The sequence below is a fragment of the Acanthopagrus latus genome, chromosome 21 (genome assembly GCF_904848185.1).
Source record: "Acanthopagrus latus isolate v.2019 chromosome 21, fAcaLat1.1, whole genome shotgun sequence".
NCBI lineage: Eukaryota > Metazoa > Chordata > Actinopteri > Spariformes > Sparidae > Acanthopagrus > Acanthopagrus latus.
Genome location: NC_051059.1, coordinates 25240065 through 25257983, shown reverse-complemented (window position 1 = coordinate 25257983; position 17919 = coordinate 25240065). Strand labels below are relative to the sequence as shown.

At 43.4% G+C, this 17919-nt stretch overlaps 1 protein-coding gene across 3 annotated transcripts in view; it reads left to right on the top strand.

The window, feature by feature from the left end:
* Positions 1-17919, top strand: part of LOC119011520 (receptor-type tyrosine-protein phosphatase N2-like) — a 188626-nt gene that overhangs the window by 80398 nt on the left and 90309 nt on the right. For all 3 annotated transcript variants that reach the window (XM_037084709.1, XM_037084711.1, XM_037084710.1), the window contains exon 12: positions 14782-14846. In XM_037084709.1, the coding sequence (XP_036940604.1) occupies positions 14782-14846 (65 nt within the window). The remainder of the gene's footprint in view (positions 1-14781; positions 14847-17919) is intronic.

Below are 17919 nucleotides of genomic sequence, written 5' to 3'. Positions count from 1 at the left end.
GCGTAAGCCTCAGACTCAGTCGTGAACAACTCACCACACTCACCGACAGACCGTCACATCGCTCACAACCCAGCTCGCATCTGTTACTGAAGAAAACACGGACCTCAGTGAAAGTTTTGGTTTGATACGGGACAGGAACAGTGTTCTCCTGGCTGAAAGACCTCGTCCTCCTCCCCGGCTGTTTTTCTGCTGAGGACGGGCTGAAGCTGAAGGACTGACGAATTTTAATGTCCGTAAGAACCTTCATATGCCTGATCAACGACTGGATTGTACAGGATATATTCAGATTTATCCATCACACCAACATGTTAACAATTCATATCATATCATGCTTGACGTGACGTGTTTATGAGCTGGCTTTTCAGCTTCTGTAAGTGTGAAACCACTGGATATTTTCAACAAGACATTTTCCAAAACCTGGAAATTGAACCGTAAACATTGCAACCATAAGAATTGTAGTCTATAGATATCCATGGTTTGCATCCTTGCCTGTGAAGTCACTTCTGATTCTGTAATTTTTTATTCTTCAGCACGTCAGCGTGTCCGGTCCGTACTCTGATCCAACCCGTGCTGCAGTACCTGCTGCTCAGACAGAGAAGTAAAAGCAAGTGGCTCTCTCTCTCTCTCTCTCTCTCTCTCTCGCTCGCTCGCTCTCCAACGTGCTCTCTCACCCAGTCAGCCGAGAAGATGAGTCATATGTACTGTAAAGGTCATCCATCAGAGGGAGAGAGGGGGGAGATAGAGGGGGAGAGGAACGGAGGGAGAGTGATGGAGGAGGGAGGCGTTAAGTGTTGGCTTTCCATGTCAATTTTTCTGTCAGGAGCAGTAAGTGGGGCCTCTCTTCTTCTACTCCCGGTGCTTTTTCTTCTCGCTCTCACTCGGCGATATCACCTCTGACAGCAGGACGGCCGCCGAGCCAACGCAGAATCATTTCTCTACGAATGTATCAGCATTTAGCTTTTAATGCAGCACGCGGAATAATTCTCCTGACATTTTTACAAGTTCGGCAGTCACATTTTCAACAGGCTGTAATGTATTTACTCATAATGTGTGAACAGTGAAGAATTACTTAGAAAAACTGTGATTAGTGAATAACTGTAATAAAAAAAATAATTCAAGCTTTGTACATTTAGTGATAAAAGACTGTGTGTAATTACAGTATGTTACATCTCATTCTGATTAGAAATACTGGAAACTAAAAGATAATCTTTAATTAAAGGTGACAGACAGCAGGGAGGCATTTTTTTTATTTATTTTTGGCCAACACAACATGTTTTTCATGACTTTTTATTAATGAGAACAATCTCAATATCTTTGACCTTTAATCAGTGCACAAATAATAATGAAATGAAAGGACACATCTTTGGTTTTAGAGGTAATTATTTACTGTAACTTTTTATTTAACCTGCAATGAACTGATTTTATTTTCTCACAAACGTTGCGTTCAGGTTTAAAGGTAAATAAATGCAAACGTTTCGTTCAAGTTTAAAGGTGTATACATGCAATCATTACATCTGTACTGAAAGGTGTATACACACAAATGTTGCATCTGGTTTTAATGGTATATACATGTCTATATTTCATCTGGTCTTAATAGGTTAACAAAAAGATTATCATTCATTTATTTTTGCTTCGGGCCACCTGATGAATAGATTCACTCTCTTTTAGCTCTGATTTTGGTCTCCACCAACTCCAGGAGGAAAAACCTGACTCTTTAGCTGCTAAATTCTCCGCCCTGTTCACCAGCTTGTCTCTAACTGTGTCTGAGAAGTGCTCAGTGGGTTTTTATTTATATAAAAAAAAGCTTTTTCTCTGAAAACGTCTGCCTGTTGCAGCCAAAAACAATGCCACGAGAGCAGTGAGAGTGAAACAGTACAGTGAACTTACAGCCAGACAGCTATATAATAAAGTGAAAGACACTTAAACCTTCCGTCGAGCCGCAGAGAGCTGCTGCTCGCTGCTGCTCGCTGCTGCTCGCTGCTGCTCGATGCTATATTTGATAAAAAGTCATCTGAAAGGAGCTAAAGCACTGAGAACACAATACCCAGCATATATATTAGCCATTATTCAGCCTGGTATTTATGAGTGTGTCACATATACGTATATAAGGACCTATAATTATATGCTGGCACAGTTCAGCTGTCACACACTCTGATGGAGAGTCACACACACACACACACACACACATCACATGTTTCTTCCCACTCAGTGTGTGCACATGAGAGCTGGTCATGTCGACGAGGAGTGTTAATGGTGTCTGAAGACTGTCTGCGTGATGAAGAGCTGTCACACATTTCCCACTGACATTTTACATAGGAACATGCGATACGGTCATCAGTAGTCTGATTACTTCTCAAACCTGCTACTTTAGTCCGAAGCGGAGGGATTACTCGTCCCCCTGCGGACCGAAAAGGGTGGCTGTTAAAAGTTTGTAGTCTCGTCCTTCAGAGAAGAACAGCGGCCGCAGTCAGTTTGAATTCACGTTGATGGATTCCAAAGGTCACTTGTAAGAGTATGAAACACGCAGAAAGCCTTCACACCAGAACATTATCCATTTTTGCAACCGTCTATCTGCGTGGTTAGCATGTTCCCGGAAACCTTTTTGTGTGTTTCGGTGGGAGCGCAGCCACTGTAGGAGGCGGATTCAGACATAATTTGGAAAAAAAAAAAAAAAAGCTGAAGAACCTCCAGGGTGCATTAGAGAACTTTTGACAGTTTTTTATTGTCACCTTGATTCTGTTTAGTTTGATGCTGGTGGACCCTTTTTCAATAAAAAATAAAAAATAAAAAAAATAGCCAGATGCTGCTTCCATTTCCAGCTCGTAGGGTTCTTTCTGCAAACTGATTTTTGGATTTGTGGAAAAGGCTTTTTGCAATTCCTAATATGATTGGAAAAAAACAGAGGTAAGGGTGCCTGCTGGACTCAAAAAAAGTTTGTTAGATGTGCTCTCCAAAAAGGGATACATGTCAAATCACAAAAAAACTCCAAGGAACTCTGTTGTAAACCGTTAACATTCCTTCACGGTCGCAGCATGGTCGCGTTAGACGACACAAACTAAATGTGATTGATTTCAAATGGCGACACGAACATTGATTTGAGTTGGAGCTGGTTGTCATCTGGAGCTGCGCCTTGTTTACAGGCTGAAACCGCCAAGTAGCTGATACAGAGAAAAACTTGAATCTGTAAGAATTTGACTCCAGCCGGAGGTTCAGTGTGCACTCACGGTGCTACAAGACAGATTTTTTTGATTGTGTTCACCGTGATTCTAACATTTCCAGAGATAATGGTTGCTGCACTTTTAATGCATCAGTGAAAATAATCAGCAGATTGATCGATAATGAAAATAATTACATACAGTGGAGCAAAACACACCCCAGGTGCAGACACACGTCAGGTATTAATGCACATAATTTTGTGTTTTCTCAGTCAAATTACAACATATAATTCTGTTTATTCTCCTCTGCAGTCGTTGTCTTATCCGACCTGATTCGCCCCGATGCGGTAAATACTCGCCTGTCTGGCGCTAAAACAAACACTGAGCATTATTTACAGAAACTATCCAGCGCGTGTCAGCCGGTCTGTCACTGAGTTCCCCTTATGTCTGGGTGGAGATGGAGAGTCGTTACCTTTTTTTTTTTCTCTGCGTCCTGCCTCCCTCGCTCCTCGCCCGGGCGATGCTTGGCTCGGCTTGTGGGAGGTTTGATAGATGGCGTCCCCGGCGTTGGCAGCCTTATCTCCGGCCCCGCCAAGCGATCGTCATCTGCCACTTATCAGCCCTATAAACACCCCCCGCAACCACTCTGCTTCGGAGGGACAGCGGGGAGTAGGTGGAGGAGGAGGGATGGAGGGAAGAGGATAAGAAATGGAGGGGAAGAGGGGAGAAGAGAGTGAAGGGGAGGAGAGGAAGAAGGTATCGTCTCAGTTTCTTTATGCCAATACAGTGCTTTAATTTTGGCATCAATACAGAAAAAACTTACTTTTATAAGTCAGTTTGTGCCTGAAGAACTTTACCTTCACTAACATTTGGCAAAACTTTGATTTAAATCATGAACTCATGAACAAACCTGATCCGGCATCCAGTGCCAGCAGTTTGGTAGTCGATATGCTCAGACTCAGACCAATGTGTCCACCAAACTTGTGCCTTTAAAAGTTGTTCATTAGCTGATGTTTTCTCCCTAATACGCCACTGAACTCATCTAAGGTTCAGGTCACATCAGGTCTGTTTAAACGTCTTCAATAAAAGTTGTATAAAGTCTTTTCTGGCTCCAGACGGAGCTGTGCAAATTCTTATAAATTCCCTAAAAGTGATGTCACATGAGTCAGTGTCAGTCGGGTTAGCAGCGACGGTCACTGTACGGGACCTCTCTCCTCACTTGGTTGCAGTTTGTTTAGGTTTAGGCAGCAAAACTGCTTCGTTAGGTTTAGGAAAAGATCATGATTTGGGTCCAGATAAATGCACTAGTTGGTTAACGTCATGTAAGTTAAACTAAATCACAGCTGAGTTTATGTTTCACAGCACTCTCCTGGGGTAAAGTTTGTTTTGGCCGTCTGTCCACGCTGCCCCTCATTTGTCGGTGAACTCCTTTTCTCACTTCATTATCACCATATTACTTTATTTCTAATGACTGCAATACAGTAAAGAGTAAGTAACAGTTAAAATAGTCGAACAATGGAGTTCTGTTTTAAGGACAGATTGCGATCATGGTGTTGACAGTTGGTCGGAGGCGGGATATGAACAGCAGTCAAAATCTCAGGGTTTGTTAATGGGACCCAAGTGTGGACGACACTCACTGGAACAAACCTGAACCGAACAGTTGTCCTGGGAATGTTGTCTGAAGTAAAAGTCGTGTAATGTTGAAGACAAGGTGGATGATGGAGAGGAGACGAGAACAGGGGAGATGGATTGAGAGGAGAGAAAAGTGATTAGGAAGGAAGGAAAGGAGGGAAAGGTGGAGAGGAGAGGACGAGTGGAGGTGGTGCTGCAGGAATCAGCCGCGATCTGGAGGCAAAATTTGCACAAATCCAGTTTGTCGTCAGATTTTTTTGGAGCGGGAACAGAGTTTTATTTCATTTTTTCTTTCTTTTTTCCTCCCTCCACATACTGGAGGTCAGTTCCATTTGTTGGAGTATTGGGTTTTATGACTCAAGACTCAGTTTCTCAAAGGTCACCTCCACTTGGGGAATATTAGTGTTTTTTTTTATGACAATTCCCTCTCAGAAAGAAAAACCTCTTTTACACACTTCCAAAGCTGCTCCAGTGGGAGAGAGGCTGTGTGAATGCCAGAAGACGGGATACAAAAAAAAAAAAAAATCTCCTCGTAAAACACAAAGATTAAAAAATCTGTTGTTTTATGTGGTTGTGTATCTCTCAGCGTGAGCGGCGACGTGCTAATGAACGCTTGTTGTTGGAGTAAAGGCTTCCTGTCTCCGTGCAGCGAGGCGTCGGCTGATGCAGGGTCATTAATTGTTGTGGGTGGTCGGGACGTGTTTTCCTGCCGGGGTCCCCGGTGTCATATCAGCTTAATGAATTGTTTATGTAAACTAATAGAGGTGTTTTAATACCTGCCTTTTAAAATGTGAACGAATCAAACGGAGCAGAAGCGGAGAGCTTAAATGTCATCGGTTAAAGCGGCGAACGGTGTTTCAACACAACGCGGTAAACAAACACATTACGGCTGTTGTGTAATTGTAGCTGAACAAGTTCAACTAAACGTGACATGCGGGAGGTTTTGGACTTGAGGACTGTGATGTTTATACAAAGAGGTTGTCATGATGCCGTAGGAGGACAATTCACTAACATCATTTTATGGATGAATGTGCAGAAGATGTCTGTGATATTTCCACAGTCTCACCGTCATGTTTAAAGGCAAAAAGTCTCACAAAGAAAGTCGATCACTGGAGCAGACAGTTACACTCTGATACTGACAGTCAACTAGTATCAGTCAACTAAATCAGGTCTTTTCTGACAGTAACAATGAGTTTAAAGGTACTTGTTCCAGTTAAAAACCTACCTAAAGAATCAACACCTAACTCTGCAATGCCACCGAGCGTCTTTTTGCTCACATTCGCCGAAGGTTTTGTCTCAGCACCGTCACCAACAATGTGATTAACAGCAGCAGCTTTTTTTTTTTTAAAAAAGCCACCTTGAAAAGCTCAAATAAACCCACTGCTCAGTTACCTGCCCGGCAACAAACAGCAGACAGAGTTAGAGACTAAACGGTGAAAAAAGCTGAACAGGGACTAAATCGAACCAAACTGCAACTGGAGATGAACGGATAACAAAAATGCAACCAAATAAGTTTAAAAATAATACATACGCGTTAGAGCAGATTAAACAACACGCCATCAGCTCATGGACTCAATCTTTATCTCAGTTTTCAGTCAACCCTTGTTTAAGAACTGACATTAAATGCACCTTGTGTCTGTCTCTGCTGTACGCAGTGATGTGACTCACGTCTTTGTAAGTAAATTTAAGGGTGGTGTTTTAATGTTGTGACAGGTTTATGTTTTATGTCTTTGCTGGGGACCAAAATTACTTTTTGGGGTAAACTAACTAAAAAACTTTTATTGAGCTAGTAAAGCAGAAAGTGAGTCCTCGTATCTCAGGAGTGCTGTAAGTGTTTCTTAGTTTCTTCCAGACTGAAAAATGAACCAAGCTAACTTCCGTTAGCTTCGTCATTTAGCATGTTGATAGTGGATCCATGCTGCAGTTGTTTACTTCTTGTTAGAATTTAGTTTTGTGTTTCCAATCCTTTCCATCTTTTCCTTTCCTTTCTTCTTTCTTTTCACCCAGTTTTTCATTTCTTTCCTGTCTTTCTATCCGAGTCTCCTCCGTCCCCCCTTTTAGTTTCTCTCCTCCTCCTCCTCCTCCTCCTCCTCCTCCTCCCTCACCCCTTCTTTATCTGTCTCCTTCACACTTTCTCCCACCTCTCAATTTGTCTCCCCCATCTGTCTATCACCCTCTCTCCTCCTCTTTTCTCTCAGTCCTCACATCTCTGTCTCTCTCTCTCTGCCTCTTTCTCTCCTCCTTTAATGGTCTGTCGTCCCCCAGGTGGCCCTGGATGCCATTTCGGCCCCCTGCTTTTGAATTTAATTACACATGGCATTGTCTTCACAAAGCCACCGACACACACACACACACACACACACACACACACACACACACACACACAAACGAAGACTGCATCCTAGATTACTGCAGGCAATAACACCCCGGGTGTGTGTGTGTGTGTGTGTGTGTGTGTGTGTGTGGGGATCAACAAGGAACAGATTGAAGGCTGAAAAGTTGATATCGGAAATCAGATTAATGCAAGTGAGAGCGAAAGCATATCTAATTAAGACGCCGCTGAAAAAACGAAAACCAAATCTGTCTTGACAGAAATACTCACGACTCCGTGGTGTCGGTTATGAGACGAAGAGTTCGTTTACAGAAATGTTGGAAACGGAAGGAAAAATCTGCTCCGTGTGCGTCAAACGCTTCATGAATGAAAACTTCGATGTGTGATGACTCGTTAACCCTTTGTGGACTCACTGTGTCGTTCATGTGCCTGTTTCACAGTGTTGATGCAGGTTTTGTCACATCGTTTCATATTTTTATACTTTTTCTGCTGTTGAAACTGCTGTTAGGCTGTCCGTTGATATTATATACTCTATAAGTTTGTTACTAATTACATTTCTACAGTTCTTTTTAATCGTGTTGCTGTAAAACTCAGATTTGAGAAGTGTTGATCACCTCTTTCAAACTGAAAAAACTCTTTGCACCCAACACGAATCACAGGTGTGACACCTGTATGCTCTGCTACAAGAGGTGTTCTCATTATTTTGGCCACAGTAAACCTGTTGTACTTTTGTCTGGTACTTTTGTTTAATTGTTGTTTAATCCTGTCTCTTCCTGTAAAATAGCCTCCATTATGTTCTAGCGGTCTGAAGATAAAATACTTTAATTTTCTTGTGAATTAATATTTTGTTTGTTCAGTTCAGAATCAAGTCTTCTTTTTTACTTTTCCAGTGAAAACAAACCAGTTCAGTACTCTCCTGTATAAAGTTACCAAACAAAAACAAACTGAGACATAAAAAAAGAAAACAGATCTACAGTCAGATTTTCAAGTCGAGGCTGCACATTTTACAGGTGTTTTGGTTTGTGTTCGCTCTGTAAGCAGCATTTTTAATTAGACAAACAAACGAACAAAAAGATTTTCTGGGCCGAGGACCATTTTTCTATGTTCCGTCATATTGAAAGAAATCAAATATTGTTTTTCTTCCTCGTGAGTTAAGAAATTCTTGTGACATTAATGACTTTTCACGTTTCAGCTGTCTTAAGAGAAATTAATGGCGATGGCGTGATCACAAGACTTTTGTGTTTAAGGATATTTTAGCCTAGTAGCTTGTTAAACAGAAGCGACACATGAGGGAGGCAGCAATGTACACAGGTGTTTTTTTGCAACGACCCCTCAAATGAGAAGTCGGCCGACCGATTTATATCGATCAGGCTTTACTGTTGAATATTGTGTTCAGTGTTTCAAATAAAACACAACAAAACTCTTCAGGTTTTTCCATTTGGAACCACAATCTGAACCTCACGTCCCATAAATTGTCCTGACTTTAAGAAATGCAAACATTTCTTCCTGCTCGCTTTTTTATTATCTGCGAGACGTTCACGGATGGTCGGGAGCGTCGGACCAGAACTTGCTGGGGCACGGCGAGCGATATATTTTAATTTGCTCAGGGATCGTCGCTCTTACGATCAACTAACGTGATTACATCCCTGTACTGTGTCACTGCGGTGACGCTGCCGCGCCGCTCTGCCTGCCTTTGGTTTTTGAAGGATGGCTGTTGTTTTCTTCTCATTATACGGCTCCTGAAATGTACCCAGGAGGGTGAGTGAGAGGTATGGAGGTGGGGTTGGGTGGGGGGGGGTTGGTTAGTGGTTGAAATAACGACCCCTCGGTGCTGCGAAAGCATCTATTCTGTTGGTCCAGGACTCGTGGAGCCGGCCCGGGCCTTTCCCTTTTGTCAACGGTGAAAAATGAAGCATTTCTGAATCCCCGGCACTCGCTGTGTTTCCCTCTAGGCGCCTCAGATACATTGAGTTAACATAAAGCAAAATTCAGGACAGGGGCGGCCCGGGTGACAAATGAAGCGCCTCCGTGTGTTTTGGAGGGAAAATAAAGGGGCCCCTTTTGTAGAAATGAGATTTGGTTCCCGTTACTTCCTTCAGGCCCAATTTTTTTTTCACCCCCGCAGTCCAAATGCATGTGAGAGCTACAGCGGAAGATGGAATATTCTGGAAAATGGAATAATCCTAGCATAGATCATTTTCCTTCAACTCGATCTCAGTCTGTAGTCCATCGCTGCTTTATTCCCATTTTGTCACATTACGGCTTATTTTCACACCGCGCCGCGAGCCAGGCTAAAAGAGAAGTCGCCAGTCGCTCTGATCACGACACCCAGCCCATCACAGCTTCTTAAAAATGGATCCAATTTGGGTTTTGGAGAGAAAGCTCGCTGGGGTACAAATGAGGCACCTCGGCTCGCCTGTTCACGAGCAGTGCTCTCATCCGACTTGGACTCATTTGTAGTCTGCAGGAGAGGAGTAGCGGTGGACGGTCCAGACAGCTCTTGGCTACATTTTGGGAGAGGCCGCAGTGCCGCGGTGTTGGGAGGTCCAAAGACGCGTTCGCTTAATTAGAGGCAGCTCGGCGTCTGTGATGTAGTCACGCTCGCTGGCCGCGTGGCAATTCACTCGGGGGAAGCAGACGGACGCCCGCGTGGCTGCCGAGCTTTTCTGATTCCAGCCCAACGAAAATCATGTCGAGAGCTTTCATGTTTGTTTGTGTTTCTGTGTATCGGGCGTTTTACTCTGATTCTGTATCAGGAACTAAATGTGTGTGTGTGTGTGTGTGTGTGTGTGTGTGTGTGTGTGTGTGTGTGTGTGTGTGTGTGTGTGTGTGTGTGTGTGTGTGTGTGAGCCTGTCAATTAGGCTTCCCTGCAGATGCAAGTCAAATAGGTTTTGCCTCACCAATTACCAGCGGCACTTTAGGCAACAGACTCTTTCCTTGTTCCACTGAGTTTAGTCCCAAAGTTGCCGTCTGTTTACCATCTCTGCCCGTTTCATTTGAACTTAATTAATCCTTTAAAACGTTTTTCTTTTTCTTTTTTTTTTCAAGTGGGGGGAAAATCAATGCATTGGCACGACTACAACTTTCCTTAAAAGTAAGTGACAGTATCTGCAGTTGGGAAAAAGAAGTAGAACTAACAAAAAGACGGACAGGAACAAATAAAACAGATTCAATCTGCAAAATGAAAGTAAGCTAAAGCTGCAATAATGTATTGTTTACTGCTACAGGCCGGAGCTTGTGGCTCCAGAGGCTGCAGAACAAACCTCTCCTCAACCCTTTTTCTTCCCCATCGCTCCCAAAATGAAACTTATCAGATTGAGATGTCGTATCTCGGGGAAAGAAAAAAACAGACACGTCTACACTTATCCAGCAGCATGACATCATCCAAAAACTGTCTAAGAAAAGGTGGTTGCAGTTGTTTTACCTGGTGGATCAGATAAAATGCTGGATGAAGTTTAATCCAGTCTTGTGTTTTGGTTTGTTTTTTTTTCTGGTACACTCCAAGACATTATTTGTCACCTTGCAAGAGAATCTGAAAGTCTGAGCGGCTGACTGACGGCAGAAACTAGCTCGGGAAAAAACCCCTTCAACACCTTTTCCAGCATCAGATTAGGACGGTCGGTGTCTGACCAGTTACTGTGAGATCCAAGAGTCCCACTCACTTCATGACATGATTTGCTAGAGGTGAGAAAGGAGCCGCAGGGTTGAACTTCTCCTTCAAGCTCATTTTCATAATTCTTGGTCAAACTATTTCTGTCACATTTCACGCGAACAGTCGAGTGCGGATCTGATCTTCTTATTTAAACAACGGTACATCTCTCATACTGTAGGACAAGCAGCTTTTCATGCTGCCTTCTAATTTCCAGTAGAGTCAGAGAGCATGTCGAACGAATCACTTCCTGGTTCTGAGTGACAGTTCTTACTGTAGCACCAACCACAGAGAGACAAAGAGCGAGTTAAGCTCTTTAACTGATGTTTTACGGTACAGGAAGTCATTTCATTTATCTATTTTGTGATGCATCAGCATGTAGACCTTCTAAAAGACATGCTTTTATTTAATAAATATATAAATATATTAAAGTATAGTTAATCTTGTTGCCCTGGTTTGTTGACATGCAGTCGACAGATGAGTTCGACCCTCATGTCTTCGTTTTGGACAATTTTAACAACCTTATCCAAAACTGACTGACACACAAGTAAGCAAGAAGAGTAATTTAGCAGTTTAATATGAAATAACCAAGACAAGGTTCTGTAACTGTGAGTTGATACTTCATTCATACAGCCTCCAAAAGCAAATCAGCAGCTGCACCGTTGACCACCGACGTCTCCATCAGAAACACGTTCCGCTGACCCAGAATCCTCTTCAGATGCTCCTCGGTGAACAGAAGAAGAAGAAGAAGCGACGCTGACAAACCAATTCAGCCACTTCAGCTTCTGAAGGGAGCTGAGGCTGCAGTCGCTACCTGCTGACAGCGTTATTAAGACACGTCGGCCCTCTTGGCTGTCGCACACATGGTGTTCATACGTCTCCGTCTGGGGCCTGGACGCCGACCAGTCAGCCAAGTCTCTAAAAGAAACAGTAACAGAGGCTTTAGCACAGTAAAGATTGGTCTATTTTTCACCTACCGTCATGGAACACACTTTAAGTTACCGCACAGTGATCATGTGTCAGCCGGTTTGTTCTCCTCTCTGCTGCCGTCAGCTGCCGTCTCACTGCGAGTCGTGCTGCCCTCCTCCTCCACCCAGTTCGCCTCCAGTACTTCATATCCAGCGCCCGGGTCGGCTCGCCAGAATCAAGTTCCCATCTCATCCGATTATCGGCTATTTTCTTCATCCATCACCACCACCAGCAGTGTCAACACTCAGCCTGGGTGTTTCCTGTACTTTAGCTCCTCAGACGACTGCGACTGTTAGATTCTCTCATTATCGTTCACTCAGAATAAAGTCCCTCCTGATTGAAATATTCAGAGGGTTTAAAACTTACAAGTCTTGTCTCAGACAGTTGCTGTGTGCACCACAAGTCTGGTTACTTGTTAGAGGGGTCAGAGTTTTTTCGTTGCCTATAGGTGAATAATACATAGTTAAGAGCTACTCATTTACACACGGGTGTTTAAGGTCAGGTAAGTCTGTCGGTTACGCAACGCTTGGCAACACGCGTGAATTATGTTCTGACAGATTGAAAGACTGATTATAAAAGCTGTGGGTGAATTTGGACGAGTCAAGGCTCGTAATTTGCATATCCTTCATCTGCCTGGTGTGTCAACAAAGGGAGACTCGCTCTCATTCTCCACACAGGTGTATTCAGATGCAAAGTAAAGTGAATGTAATTATGTATCCTCTCTGTTTTTTTCCAGAACATTTTGTTCTTGCTTTAATATGAGCTCCGCCGTGTATTTCAATCGTAGCCTTCCATTTGTTTCTGTTTAAGGGGGATGATAAAAGAGAGCCCTGTGCAGCGTTTAATTCTATTTGTGTGGAAATTTGCTGTAATATTTGCCTGGCGGCAGGTCAGGTTTAAAATTCATATTTCATAAAGTGAAGATATGCTACAGTAATAGCTCATTTGCTTCTGGAACGGCAGAATTTATCGCGGAGCCCCGCGGAGGTGTTGTTGGCCTAATTCAGCGAGCTTTCATGTCTGGGAAGTGCTCACATGATAACCCCAGTGGCATCACCACCTTCACCACCTGTTTGCTTCTATCTGAAATTCATTGTGAGCTCGGCACTGACCTCGGGTTAAAGGATAGTTGGAGAGCGGTGAATTTAGAAATATGTGAGTGGAGAGAGGGAGCAGAAGTGAAGGACAGCGTGAGAGAGAAGATATTATTCGTTGAACTTTCTCCAGAGCCTCATAAATGTCTCACTCAAGTGCCGGTATGAGCGCTCACTAACTTTACCTGGTGAGTTTAACCAGCTCACAGCGTCATGACTGGAGATGTGAAATGTGATTAATAACTTAGCTCACATGATAACCTCCACTGCTTGAGGAACAGTGGCAGTTCAGTGGATGGAGAGCAGGCTAATACTGTAACGAACGGGGACAAATAAGAAAGAGAAACTCAAACATCATTACGGTGCCGTTATTACAGCTACTAGAGCGAAAATCCTTCCTACACATAAAGTCATAAATCAACAAGACTTATGAGTTTACAGCCACACAAGCAGCGTTCTTACGCTGAGCTGCTGGTGAGGCAGTAAACTCTTCAATCTTATTATTCTTTTATTCTTCTTACTGATTGTTAATGGCAGTGACAGTGCTAACATGTTGGTAGCTTGATTAAGCAGGTAAAGTTTTTTAACGTTCACCTCGTCTGTCAACATGCAAACAATTTGCAATAAGAACTAAACACAAAGCTGAAGCAGATGAAAAGATGTGATGGACCAACAACTCCATGGTTAGTTTCATTACTTATATCACTTACATTTTGTACGTGACGTATCTTAACTTTGTGTTTAAGTTAACTGAAGAGGTCGGTGTGTTTACTGGGGGAAGTGTCACTGCCAGCAACGCAGAAACACCAGTGTGTTACTGCACACAACAGCCTGGACCACAACTACAAATCAGCCTTCACTTCCTCCTTTGCTGCTGCAGTATTTACCATGGCTACTCAAGGTAGCTATACTAATTTAATTAGCATAAGTATGGACAGTAATAAGCTGCTTGCACAGTCAAAATTATAATGATTCTCGCTGAGAACAATAAATGTTTGTGCCAGATTTCATGGCAGATGTGAAGACATTTCCATTGATAATTGAACGCTGTGCTGATCTGGGGGAGTTAACCTGCCCATCATTTGCCAGCCGCCGTGTCAGACTCTCATACCGACCTGCCCTGAGTGATGAAGCCCACTGAGTGTTGTGCTGATCGTTTGTCAGTAGGATGTAGACACGCCGGGTGTTGGAACATCAGACTCTCATAACTTTAAACTGTTTTGCCTTGCTGCCTCTCAGGGCCTTTAGAGTATTAAGCTGGTTGTGTACAGTGAAGACAGTAAAGCGCTGTCGGATCAATTTTCTTATTTTCTGTTTGTGCCCTGCGGCTCTCGAATCAAAACGCTATAATGAATGTGATATGTGTCTCGATACAGTGATGGCAGAACAATTCAGACTCAGGACGTCTCCAGTCATCTGTGAGTTTCTCTGGTTGAACCAAACGGCGTTTCTGAGGCGTTCGATCAAGTGGCGTTTTAGTTCTGCCGTATATATGTTGTGTGTGTGTGTGTGTGTGTGTGTGTGTTTAAAGCTCAGGAGGAAGAAGGAAGCATCGATTCTCTGTGAATCAAACAAGTGCAAGAGCTGAAAAGCAGTTTTTTTGATGGAATTCGTGCTATTGATTAATGGATGCATACTGCACATTTCTGAGGACACGAGAGAGTAATCAGATTTTAACCTGTGTGGAGTACTGGAGAGTGCTGTAATGTAGATTTTCTGTTTTTATCAACTACTTTTTATTTGTTGGTCTGTTTTGGTTTGTGAGGATTATTGTCAGCCTCGCTGATTAGTCTCAAAACCTCACAGGGTGTTTTTAATGTTTGGGATGTTTCTACACAAACAGGCAGGGAGAATATTCTGTATTATTTACTGTAAGTCCTTTGAAAACATGTCGATGTTTTTCAGCTCACCGATGATTGTTTTTTTTTTTTTTTTTTTTCTTACTGTAGTTAAGCAGAAAGCAGCTCTGGAGAAGGAAGCCAAGGTCAGCATCCTGGAGGCCGGAGTCGCTGATGTGAGTACATCAGTTCACTTTTCTTTTCACTTTTAAATCAAAACATGACATGAGAGTTAAATTAAGCAGAATCATCTGACACTAAAGGGCCAAACGTATGTGGACTGCACCGACCATGTGTATGAATCTGCTGCCGCTGTATCGAGGTCTGGCTCTCACGTCGTGTTTCAGATCATCCTGAAGTCGAACTCAATTCCGTGCACCTTTCCTTTCTTTCCTTCTGCGCTCACGTCTGTCACTCTCTGTCAGTACATCCTTTGTAATTGTACCTCAAATCAGTGACTCACAAAGTAAACAAAACAGAAAAAGAAATCAGGATCTCGAGAAAAAGATCTGAAAAGCATTTCTGATGTTCGGTGTGCCGCTCCATCCCTGCCGCCTCTCCCTTTCAATCTCGGCCTCTCTCCCTCTTGGTTTTCGTCGGGTAGCATTGCTATTCTCCACCATCTCTGCGGGAAATAGACTGCTGAGCGTCTGCACTCGCCTATTGATTCAAGAGTTAGTCTGCACCGATGACGGCACGCCATTCACCATGCTTATCAAAGTGGCAGCAGCGAGGTCTCGCAGAGAAACGGAGCAAGGAAGTGAGGAGAATGAGAGAGAGAGAGAGGGAGGGAGAGAAGTTGTGAGTCTGGAGGAGGACGGGTGGAATGGAGGGTCTATTGAGGTGATCAATACCTCGCTGCAAACAGGAGCCAATTATGGCCAATCGAAGCTCTGTTGTAAGACCGAGAGGGGGGAGAGAGGCAGAGAAAGTCCCTCCATCACCGGCTGCCAGAGAGAGGGATGGCAAAAACAAGTCGGCGACTCACAACCTGCAACAAAACATCCATCATCAGCCCGTACGGTGTTTATTATAGTTTTATCATACACTGTGAAATAAGAATATTAGCATACTACATCACGGCTGACAGGTTAAAAATGCAAAAACAGAAAAAGTTACTTTCTCAAGAGTGCAGAGGAGACGATTTGTTTCCCACTCGACTCCGCGAGGAGACGCTGAAGCGGCCTGCAGGTCGGAGCGTGGGGCTGATTCTGCAGGCGGAGCTGTGCGTTCTCATCTTATCACTGATGCCTGCGTGTATTTGAAACGAAGACAACATGAGAGCTTATTGATCCCCGCGGGGAAATTAAGTTGTTGCAGCAGCAGCAAAGGTAATGGGGAAAGATTGCGTGCAATAAAACCAATAAAGACGAAACAGTCGAACAGTAAAACACAACATAAATTACTGTGAGGCTGAAGGAGTTTATGCACCTGACAGTCCCGCATGGGAAGTGCACTGCAACTTAAACACAGATACGAGTCGTTTAAAAGGATTCAGTGTTTTGGACTTATAGAGATAATTTGTCTGATGTGTTTTTGAATATATGATGGGTCTATTCAGGCAGGTTGTAAGTGCCCACAGGCCACATTTGAATCTGCTTGTCTTGATTACTGGGCAATAATTGTCTTCTTCTATTGACTTTGTTTCCGTCTGACATTTGGACTTATGTTGATTTACCTCCCTGAGAGTATGTTGCAGAATAATGAAAGAAAGAAGAAGGACACTGTTGAGAGACTGTTACGTCAAGAATCTAATCATTTATCACACATAGTTGTAGATTCAAGATCTGCTGTTGTTGTAGACGCATGTGTCGTCATCGTTCGTCGTGAAATGAAGCCGTGCTTTGGACCGTTCCCTCCTTCCTTCCTCTCCACCATGACTCCTTCTCGTCGCAAGTTTTCAAGAGTTGATTGTCATTGTATTTGCAGTGCGCAACTGTCAGAAAATATGCCAACACTGATGTGGCAGTCGCTCAGAGAAACTCGGAGGCACACGAATATGATGGATCGGATGGATTTTTGAAAGAAGTCTGTAATCGAAGGTCTGAGAACAGAGGAAGTCGCTCCAACACTAACATCCACTGAGGCAACGTGATTGTCATTTTCTGCCTATATGAATAAAATGTATTTGATCTAATTGGACGATTTGGAAACCAGTTCCGACGGTTCCGGCCTTTGATGCCCATTGGTCACAACAAAAGCTCAACTCACCTGAATTTAGATGAACTTGTGGACTTTTGTTTTTCACCTTTGAGCGTGAAGATATGAAAGTAAATGCCGTCTGTAGGCACGTTTCATCCTTCGTTCCGTAGGATCTGGATAAAGGCTGAGAAACCAAGAAGTCTCACCAGTGTCGGTGGGTGCAGGAGCCGAGGTGTCGTCCTTCAGCAGCCTTCATGTCCTGCCCGGTCGTCTCTGAGTGAATCAGCACGTCTCCTGCTGTTCATTCTTCGTGGGTCAGTCACGATTCGTGACCGCACTCCCAAATTCCTCACGTATGGTGTTTTCTGAGAAACTGAGGCCGTAATTCACCTTTTCTTTTGTTTTCTCTCTGCTGCTGTCCCGGTCTTCAGAATGGCATGGAGGCAAACGCACCGAAGCCTCAGTAAGCATATTGATGTGACGCGCTCGGTGGGAATATCTGCTTTTCTCACTCTGAGTGCAGGCAATTAACAAAATAAAGGAAACACTCGAATAAATCTGGGGGAAATACTAAATACTCTCAGAGCGGGGAGACGTCGGTTTGTTAACCAGAACATCTTGGAGAGACACTTATTAGTTTAATAATCCATTAAGTCAATTATGCCTCTCGAGTGGAGCAAAGCAGCTGATTAGACAACAGGAAACACGTGAAAGATCATCGTTCCTTCTCCTCTGCTTTGACCCTAGAAGAACAATTCTGTATTTTTATGAATTCTCTCAAATGACTAATTTATGCCCCCGAACATGTTTGACTTGTAGATGTGATAGAAGTCTTAGTCTGCGTCCCTTCTTTCATATGGAGGACAGATTTATGTCGTTTCTTTGTCACGATGAGCTGCTGAACCCTCCGGCTGTGTTTTGAAGAACTGGCTGGCGTCGACACGATCATCGGATTGTTTGTTATCCTGTAAAATACTGTGTGTGTAAGGAATGTCAACAAGTTCACAAACCAAACCGAAAGGGAGAGGGAGAGGAGACATGAACTGTACATGAACCTCCTTCATAAGACGGTTCTGTCGTGCTTTAACGGTGTCAGCAAGGACGTTC